At 48.6% G+C, this 10,000-nt stretch overlaps 1 protein-coding gene across 1 annotated transcript in view; it reads left to right on the top strand.

Annotated features, from left to right (window-relative positions):
• Nucleotides 1–10,000, top strand: part of LOC115545439 (GDNF family receptor alpha-2) — a 63,306-nt gene that overhangs the window by 21,331 nt on the left and 31,975 nt on the right. The window contains exon 4 of the mRNA XM_030358613.1: nt 3,293–3,701. Within this exon, the coding sequence (XP_030214473.1) occupies nt 3,293–3,701 (409 nt within the window). The remainder of the gene's footprint in view (nt 1–3,292; nt 3,702–10,000) is intronic.

Raw genomic sequence — 10,000 nt, 5'->3', positions numbered from 1 at the left:
ATTAAAAATCCATAAATGGATGCGTTCTTACACTCTGGCTTAATCAATCATGTATTCTCCGTTGCCCAAATGAGCCCACAGTACTTTGCTGTAAATATTCCAGTCGACGGAGGAACGTGTGCTGATTGCACCGCTGATTATCAGGGCTTAATGATTGTGAGCGCGAGCTGGGGACATGCGGAGAATGGGGCTGGGTTAATTGAAAGCAGGCACTTCTCTGCCTGCTTAAAGTGGCTCTCCTGCATGTCCTCTTCTTTCTGTCATAATAATCATCCGCGGGAATCAACTCCTTCAGTTCGCTACCTATCTATCTCTCTCTCTCTCTCTCTCTCTCTCTCTCTCTCTCTCTCTCTCTCTCTCTCTCTCTCTCTCTGGCTCTCTCTCTCTCTCTCTGGCTCTCTGTCTCTCTGTCTCTCTGTCTCTGTCTCTCGCTCTCTCCCTCTCTCTATCTTGCTCTGGCTCTTAAAGCTATTTCCATTTTCCAAGTTGCTTGTCGTTGACTTATGAACCCCCTTTCCCCTCGCATTATGACACAGTATGTTTGCTGAAAACCTTCATGATAATGCATTCGGAAAATCAATTATCACACTAACACAATACTGCGTCTTTCCCCACCCAGTTCTGCCCTGCCTCCCTCCACCTCCTCCTCCTCCTGCTCCTCCTCCTGCTCCCTCTCCCACAGCAGCCACGCTACTGGTGCTTCTGAGCCATCAGTGCAGCTTAATGTCTTCATGCTCGCCTCAGGGCATCTTTGAAGATGCAGAGAGCAAATACTCATCTCAGTTCCCCAATCAGAGGTGGAACGAAAAAATAAGAGGAAAGAAGGGAAATGGAGAGTGGATCTGAACCATCTTAAATGCTCATCCTTCTCCTCTCCTCCCTCCACGTCGACGCCCCAGTGGCCCATATTAGAGACTGCAGATGGCCAGAGCAGATTCAGGGGCTGCGATCCATCAATGTTAAGCCGGCCAGTTGGCTGCACCCCCCCCAACCCCCCTCCCCACCCCCGCTGCACTACCTCCCAGCTCCTAAAGATGAACCCCAGGCCCCCCCAAGAGGCCTTTTTCAATCCAAACGCCCCAGTTTATTTAAACTTTGGCCCCCGCATTGACCTCCTGATGCCTGAGGCCAGTGTCAGCGCTCTCTGTCAGCCCGCCTGTGTCTCTAATGCCATGGCATTGGGGCTGCATTGCTCTTTGACATTTGGAGTATTTGCCTTCATCGTTCTATAGGCTTCAGGCCTTCAGGATGTGGCTGATTCGGGTTTGTGTGAGGAATACAGTGGCTATGGATGTGGGTTAGGCCTGTTAACCCATCCTTGATTGATTTATTGACTCGTGTGATGAGAGATTAGAGATCACCACGGACAGGCTGGGAGTGTTTAATGCTATGTCATTTATTCATCCGTCCGTCGAGGTATTCAGTTTGAACGTCTTCTCCCCTATATTATGGTAATTAATAGAGGGTCGATATTAGGAAACACACCCAATTACAGAGAGGGGGATGATGACCTCGGGGACTTCGGCGGTGTGCACAGTGTTCTAGATTTATTGGAAATTCACTCTGTCAGGTCACACAAATCTTGTATGGGGTCCTCCGTTAAATCCATCCATATTTGCTATTTAATCTATAATTTTATGATGCTGTCGTCTCGTCGTTTCCATAACAGAGATACAGGGTTATTACCAAAGGCACAGCACAGCTGAACGGGATAATCATTCCTATAAAAATATTCATTTCTTGGCATAAAAAACACCTCGATACAGTCCATGACAAACAAATGAAAACAATTTGGGATTCCAAAACCACTTTGCTTAAAACCCTATCCCTAGTTTTAATCAAATCTGCTTTTATGATATTCTACTTTACTTCTGCCGGTACAGAGCTCTGTTTATCTGAGATAAGAGTCCTCAAAAAAATCCACCTTCTTCTTAATTTGTTGATGTGTTTTTATTTCCTTCACACTCTGTGCTATGTGTCTATTTGAGTCGAGCGCCTTTTTCTATAATAGAATGTAAAGCATGTTATCCGAATGGAAACAATGCAGACACCTCTAGTGATGCTGTCTTAAATCCACGCCTGTCCTCTTTATGCTGCAGGCGGTCTGATGGACACAAATGGTGATTGGTTCTGTTGAATAGGAGATGAATCTCCGTGGGTGTCACCGTGCCACCAGGACCTCTGAAATATCATTATCTCTTTGAGGGAGAGGGGGGAGGTTAACTTTAATATAGGCTGAATGCTATAGAGGGGATGCCACCAGCAGATGCGATGCAGGGTTTTTATTTTGCGGGATAGCTAAATAAAGCTGGTGGGGATCTTTTTTTACCGCAGCAGTCGTACATTCAGGGCTTCAGACAGCAACTAAATGCACCTTAGCCATGATCGTGTTATCGGCTTCTGACAATACAAAATGTAAGTGTCAAATGTTTAATTTTTCAGCACATTTGGGTTTGTCTGACATGGTGTATTGCCCCTGTCTAAAAGCTGCGAGACGTGTTAGTCACACCGTGGCATTATTTTTGCCAAAGGTCCCCCTTTTGCTCCTAGCCATTGTTACAGACTGCTTCTTCTGATTAAAGATGGCCAAAAATGGTACTGTGAGTAATATAGTAACGTCACATCATCAACATAAATGTCTATCAATGCATAAATAAACCAACATCCAATTATGAACACTTCCTCCATCCGTTTCGAGTCAAAATACGAAATAGACTTGAGTGATTCATTGGTGATGTGCACCGCGTTATATAAAGACGTCTCCTACAACGCAGCTGTCCACGACGGTGTAAGAATAAACCGCTTACATCCAGCGTGTCAGAGAGTGCAGAAGAAGAGCGTACAGTAGGAGTTAGTTAAACGGCACGTGGGCGCGTACTATAGGTTGGCTGACCTTCTTCAGCACGAGAGCGCTTACCGGTGCGCTTTAGATTGGATTAGTTTGATTTCAAACTTGTAAATTTCAAAAAAACAAAGTAAACTGAATAATGCCCTATCTGTAGAGGAGTAGGAAGTAGGTGACACACTCATACGCTCCCGCCCCCCGACTATATTCATAGTATATATAATGATATCACGATGTTAAAGTATTTCTTTCAGCATAAATGCTCTACAACTCTACTACGGTTTTACCCAGACTTCCCCTAAACAGATTCAGTTTGAGTTTCTTTTCACCGCAGACATCCCCTTCCCCTAATGTGTGCCGCCATTGTATCGTTCACAACCATGAACCATCACCGAAAACCCCTTCCCCTTTCCAAACCTCCCGGTCTGACCCCTCCACCCCCTCCAGGGATGCACACGGCGGTGGCCCCCAGCCGCTTCCAGTGCCCGGACGCCGACAAGGACTGCAACCCCTGCCTGGACGCAGCCAAGGCCTGCAACTTCAACGCCGCCTGCAAGAAGCAGCGCTCGGCCTACATCGCCACCTGCAACAGCTCCGGCAAGAGCGGCGGCGGCGGCGGCGACGCGGCCAAGGGCGGCGAGACCTGCAACAGGAAGCGCTGCCACAAGGCGCTGCGTCAGTTCCTGGAGCGCGTGCCGCCCGAGTTCAGCCACCAGCTGCTGTTCTGCCCCTGCCTGCACGGGGGCTGCGCCGAGCGCCGGCGACAGACCATCGTCCCCGACTGCTCCTTCAAGGACAGGGTGAAGCCCAACTGCCTGGAGCTACGCCAAGTGTGCCGCCAAGACCCGCTCTGCAGGTGAGGAGGGGGGAACCGGAGGGGGGAGGGTGGGGGAGGGTGGGGGAGGGTGGGGGGCGGGGGGCAACCAGAGGGCCAGGTGTTGTTCTACTTAAGGGGTTTTGTTTCTGTAATCTGCTCGTGCTGGGGGTAGCTGGGACATGGATGTGTGGGAGTGTGTGTGTGTATCCGGCCGTGGGCGTGTGTGTGTGTGTGTGTGTGTGTGTGTGTGTGTGTGTGTGTGTGTGTGTGTGTGTGTGTGTGTGTGTGTGTGTGTGTGTGTGTGTGTGTGTGTGTGTGTCTGGTGTGGCCGTGTGTGTGTGTGTGTGTGTGTGGCCGTGTTTGTGTGCGTGGCCGTTTGTGTTTGTGCATGTGAGCACGTGTGTGTGTGTGTGTGTGTGTGTGTGTGTGTGTGTGTGTGTGTGTGTGTTTATGTGTGGGTGTGGCCGTTTGTGTATGGCCGTGGGCACGTTTGTGTGAGCGCACGTGTGTGTGTGTTTAGGCGTGTGTGTGTGTGTGTGTGTGTGTGTGTGTATGTGTGCGTGCCTGCGTGGGTGTGTGTGAGTCTACATAAATACTCATGTGTTATGTTCATGTTTCCGTGCACATGTTTTTTTCGAACGGTTTTTGGAAAGAAGGACACATTTTAAATCATGCACACACAAACAAGCCCTGGCCAAACACATCAGCCGAGCGGTTATCCAATCCGCATAGTGTTCACGGGGAATGGGAAAATAAAAGCTGAGGAAATTGAATCCATGCGGTACGGAGAAGACGTCCCATTCGATGACGCGCAGTTTCTCAAGTTTGATATTCTTCCGTTGTGTCGTTGCCAGGAAAGTAATTAGAGTTTCAGGGAGGCCTGTGCCTATTAGAAACAGGATGAAGACGTGTGGCGGAGTTGAAGGGACAACGCTCAATTAAGCCGAGAAGCAAAACATTAGTGGATCACTCTGTGGGCATCGGGAGCGCGGAGCCTCTATTGGATTTAAGTGAGCGGATTCAATTCACCTCCAGCCAGCCGTGACGTGTTCCCTTGGTGCCGTCTCCATGGTGAGCAGGTGAAACATGGCGGCTGCTCCATCGACAAAACCGACTGGCAGACATTCCTCTCTCTCTTTCTCCCCCCCCCTTGTCTCCCTGTCTCCCTCCCCTCCCCCGAGACGCTTGTACAATAGCCGCCGATGGGGAGGGAGAGGAAAGGGGGGCTATCCGTCTAAGTGGTCGAAGGAGATTCGCGGGCGTCCATTAGTGTAATAGCTTAGAAAGTGTTGGACATTTGAATAATTTGATACATTTAAAAGCTCATTTGTAAGCCTAATGGAGATCGGCAGAGGGGTTAGGGTAGCACGGGGTGGGTGGCTTCCTGAAATAACACCCATTCTGGGCGACTGATCGGTATAGTGGAACCTTTTTGACAAATCTTTCCATTTTCTCATGTCACAGATGGTTCAACAGCTGATACAATCTGAAGACAGAGGCTTGCTGCCTAAAAGTGTTTGTTTGTGGGTTGAATTCCCAAGAAGGCAGACCAACCTTAGCTCAAAGACATCCCTGTTGGCCTCAGGCGCACTTGTTTTTCCAATTATTCTCTTCCTCTTCCACCTTTCCTTGGATTATTTCCATATATTTCATACCTTCTTACTGCCTCTCTCTCTCTCTCTCTCTCTCTCTCTCTCTCTCTCTCTCTCTCTCTCTCTCTCTCTCTCTCTCTCTCTCTCTCTCTCTCCCTCTCTCCCTCTCTCCCTTTCTCTCCATGACTGTATATAATAAAATATAATTAGCGTAAATGATGGTGCATTTTTCACCCCACATTCTCTGTGTTCTCTGGTCTTTGAATCCATTTGACACTGTTTCAAGGGGATTCTGCATCAGCAGCAATGACAAATACATTCCCAACACACAACATAATAATTAAAAATAGAGATCCATTAAAGTCCATCAAAATGTTTTTCTCACATTAATTCTTGTTTTGGGCATCTGTGAACATGCTAATTATATACCGCTGATGACTAAAGTGTGACGATAGATGTGATTATGTATCCACATTATGATTCATCTTCAATGTTCTCCGGGTCACAATGATTAGTTTCCTCACGTAACGTGTTTCATAACATGGCGGCTTGGTCGAAGCAGCGGTGGAAGGACAGTTGTGAGGGTATGTATTTAGGGGTCACAATGTCTTCTGTGGTTCTTCCCTGTTTACAGAGACACCCCCCCCAGCCCCCCCCCCCCCCCCCCCACCTGTTATGCTTTTAGTGTTTGTGCGAGCAGCAGAAAAAGATAACTCAAGCGTGTCAAGGCACAGCAATCCACTGTGTCCAATCTTTTTTTCTCCCAGCCGGTCACATTTACCTTGCTGTCTAACGGAGAAGGAGAGGAAGGAGAGTCGTCTCGACTTCCACCGCCCGACAACACTTACTATCAAATCCTGCGTTTATTGAGAGCAAAGCAAGTCCATCTCCCGTCTCTTCCCCTCTCTGCGCCGATTTATGACTTACGCATTATGAGCTTCTGGTGCGCCGCGATGCTATTTATGCACCTCAGCTGACCTCTGACCCCGTGGCCAGGTGGGGGTCACCATCTTATTGAGATTTACGAACCGGCCGCTTGAAGCTCATTACCTCCTGCAGTGGGCCGTTGGCCTGCTGGGGTCGAGAGGGCGATGGGAGCCCAGGCTCTCAGACACACACACTAAGACGCACACGCACACGCTAACATACACATACACGCACATGCACACGCACACACACATACACATACACATACACACACATGCACAAAAACTAACGCATGCACACTTTGACTATAACATCCATACTTATCCATACATAAACAGGGGCAGGTTGAAACACACACACACACACCCAAACACACACACTCATTAAAAGTCTAGCACACACACACACACACAAACACACTGAAAAATGTCATCCTATATGTACACATACAGGGGCAGGAGGTCAGTGAATAGTGAAACACATACACACACACCAGCTCCAAACACAAAAAACAAAGCTAAGATCCAATTACCCCGAGATGCCATTGGTTGGTGGTGGGCTGTTGCTAGGGCTTGTTCTCTGATGGGTAATTTAACCCTGCTTTGAGGTGCCCTTAGTTATCGCCGTCCAGTGATATATTCTAACAGTGACAGAGAAGTCACCCCCATTTGTCTGAGTGCAGGGTGATGTAAGACGCCGTGTCTTCTAAGTCACCGTGAGGGGACAGACCGGGCTCGGCTGTCCCCTCTCCCCTCTCCCCTCTCCTCTGTCCAGGGACGTCTACTACATTTCCGCCCTTTAGTATTGAAATCGCCCTTCCCCTGATCTCACAGAGAGGTCTGAGAAATGAGCGATTTATTAATCGGACAAATTGGCAATAACCCCTGCGGTAAAACAGAAAACATCATCCAAAGGCCTGCTTTATATTTGCACGTGTCGTACGAATTATTCTGCTCATTATGCGCGGGGGTTTATGTATGTCGTACAACAGAGAAAAACTTAAAACGCTTTGGTGGACCTAACGAACCCCGAGCGCAACGCTTTTATCTCCGCAGCCAAATGAAAGTGCACCTTAATTGTACATCTGTACCTTCCCTCCAGAACCGCAACCCAAACCGCCCATTAAATATGGCACACACGAACCAGGAGTAAGGCCGGCACACGAGTGATCGCTCCCCCCACCAACCCCCCCGCCCCAACCAGAGAGGCGTGATAAAGGAAGCCGAGGATCACAGGCAGCAGGTCATTCCTCCCTGGGGGAGGACGCCTCTCTGGCTCTAATCGGGGATGCAGCAGTCCTACTATGTCGTGGCACAAGTTCTAGGGGAAGAGATGGAGCGGAAACTGGGCTAGGAACCAACAACTGAACAGGGCGGAGTTACTCTCGTTCTCATTACGGGGATATTCTTCTGAAGGAAACTTGAGAGAGAGAGTGAAGCTTTGAGAAGGGGGTTTTAATAAGTGTTTCTACAGGGGCTGGTCGGCACAGTGTTTATCTGAACCCTTTACAGCAACTTTGAACAGTTTACTAGTGCTGGCCGAGTTTGTGTTCGCTGTTAATAGCCAATTACCCGCTCCCGGATCCCCGCCTCCAGCGAAGTTAGTGAATTGCTCCAGTTCACCAACATCTGAGCGGTTCTGCAATCAGCCTTTAGATTATTTTAAACTCTGATGAGGGAGACTCCAAAACAGAACCTGTTTGTCCCTGATTTCAGATTTTTTATGTCATTTGAGTTGAACTTAGAAATACTAAAATAATTTTGCCATGAAGTGTGACCTTATATAGCAGACGGCCAGAGTCCATTTCATTGATTTTTTTTCCCCTCCCCCTCGCTCAACACCACAGGGAGGCATGATATCGACGGTGGAACGGGGGGATGAAAAAGATGGAGAGGGAGAGAGGGGAATAAGGGCGGAGTGATAATGAGGCAGGGAGAGCTCTGTGGAGGGAGAGAGGGAGGGAGGGAGGGAGAGAGAGAGCTGTGTGAAGGGAGGAATGAGAGGCCTGTATGTAGAGAGAGTGTGGAGGGAGGGGGGGAGGGAGGGAGGGAGGGAGGGAGAGAGAGCTGTGTGGAGGGAGGAACGAGTGGCCTGTATGTAGAGAGAGTGTGGAGGGAGGGGGGGAGGGAGGGAGGGAGAGAGAGAGCTGTGTGAAGGGAGGAACGAGAGGCCTGTATGTAGAGAGAGTGTGGAGGGAGGGGGGGAGGGAGGGAGGGAGGGAGAGAGAGAGCTGTGTGAAGGGAGGAATGACAGGCCTGTATTTAGAGAGGGTGTGGCGGGAGGGAGGGAGGGAGGCAGGAGTGATAATGCGGCAGGGAGAGCTGTGTGGAGGGAGAGAGGGAGAGAGGGAGGGAGGGAGGGAGGCAGGGAGGGAGGTCCCAGCGAGAGGCCTGTATGTTTAGAGAGTTTGGGGGTCAGCTGTGTCGACACAGCTATGGATCTCCACGGATCGCGGCATGGATGATCGACCGCCGCCCCGCTGCTAAGCACACGACACGGGGTCACGAGTGCAGAGCGCGCCCAGGTCAGAGGGGATACACGACATGACTGCATCAGCACCGCATCATTCTCTTTATTTTAATACTCCGCAGTATGGCCCTGCTTTGCTGTCATGGGGCTGACCGATAAATCCTATTTTCATGGCCGCATGAACACGCGCGATGAACCCATCACAAAAGAATGCAGTATAAAGTATATTTACACGGTCCATGGGTGTGTTGGTGTGGCTGTGATGTTCAACAACGCTTCTAAACTGTATTGATTTTAAACGTCTATTGATTACATACATTAAGACGGCTGGATGTTGATTCTTCTTATTAAGCAGTGCATTATGCCGTTCCGTATTCTAACACCGTCTGGCTGCTGTTTTACTTAAAACCCAACAAACAGAGTGCGGGTGATCCGTCCGTTGGAATTCCACAAACTGTGTTGCAGGGCACTACATTACCCCTGTGATTATGTTCATAATTGTCTTCTTAGGTAAAACATTAATGTGTAGAGCTGGATTCGATCACATTCTCCAATACGAGACTCTAATATGCTGGGCACCAGCAGGTGGCCCTTAGCACCGCGACTCACAGGGATTTGTGTCCATGTAATAACATCAATCATATTCATATGGTGGGGACATTTTGGCTGGGGTTGCTTTAAGACATCTGGTAACCTGTGGCCTGGCTTGTGGTCAATAACTATAAATATGTCACTGTTGAAAAAACAGGAAAAAACACTGCATCAGTACTTTTGCGGCCAGCATATATTTGAACATTTTTGATGAGGTGTTTTTTCCTCAGTGTTCATTACTGAAATTGGTGGACAATATTCAGTTTGATATTGCAATAATATAATACGAAAAACATCTGAACTATGCGCACCTCAATATTAGTTTATTTATCACGATTCATATCGTCATAACACTGTCCTTTATCACATATTGGTTGGTTTCCTCATATCCTGCTCGCCCGGCATCGCAAGACGAATTGCAAACTGCAATTAGTCTGAAGCCTCTCGGTTCATTTCCGATCACCGTGGGGGGCGTCACCAACGGGTACGAATTTAAAAGCCTCTGGACGCGATTGGGTAAGCCTACGGCCAATCATGGCAGCGAAACAGGTGACGCAGCTGAGCGACGAAACTAATGCATCTTCCATCATTTCAAAAGCTTTAAGTGTGATAGTTTGTTCTTCTACAGTGAAAATGAAACTTCCTGTTCGTTTATTACTGTCTCGATAGCGGAGGCAACAGAACATTCTACATCAGCAGCGGCCATCTTTGTTGTTGTCTTGTTCAATGCCTCTTCGGCGCTTCTCTGCACCGTCATCG

The sequence above is a fragment of the Gadus morhua genome, chromosome 6 (assembly GCF_902167405.1).
Source record: "Gadus morhua chromosome 6, gadMor3.0, whole genome shotgun sequence".
NCBI lineage: Eukaryota > Metazoa > Chordata > Actinopteri > Gadiformes > Gadidae > Gadus > Gadus morhua.
This window is presented reverse-complemented; position numbering and strand designations above follow the sequence as displayed.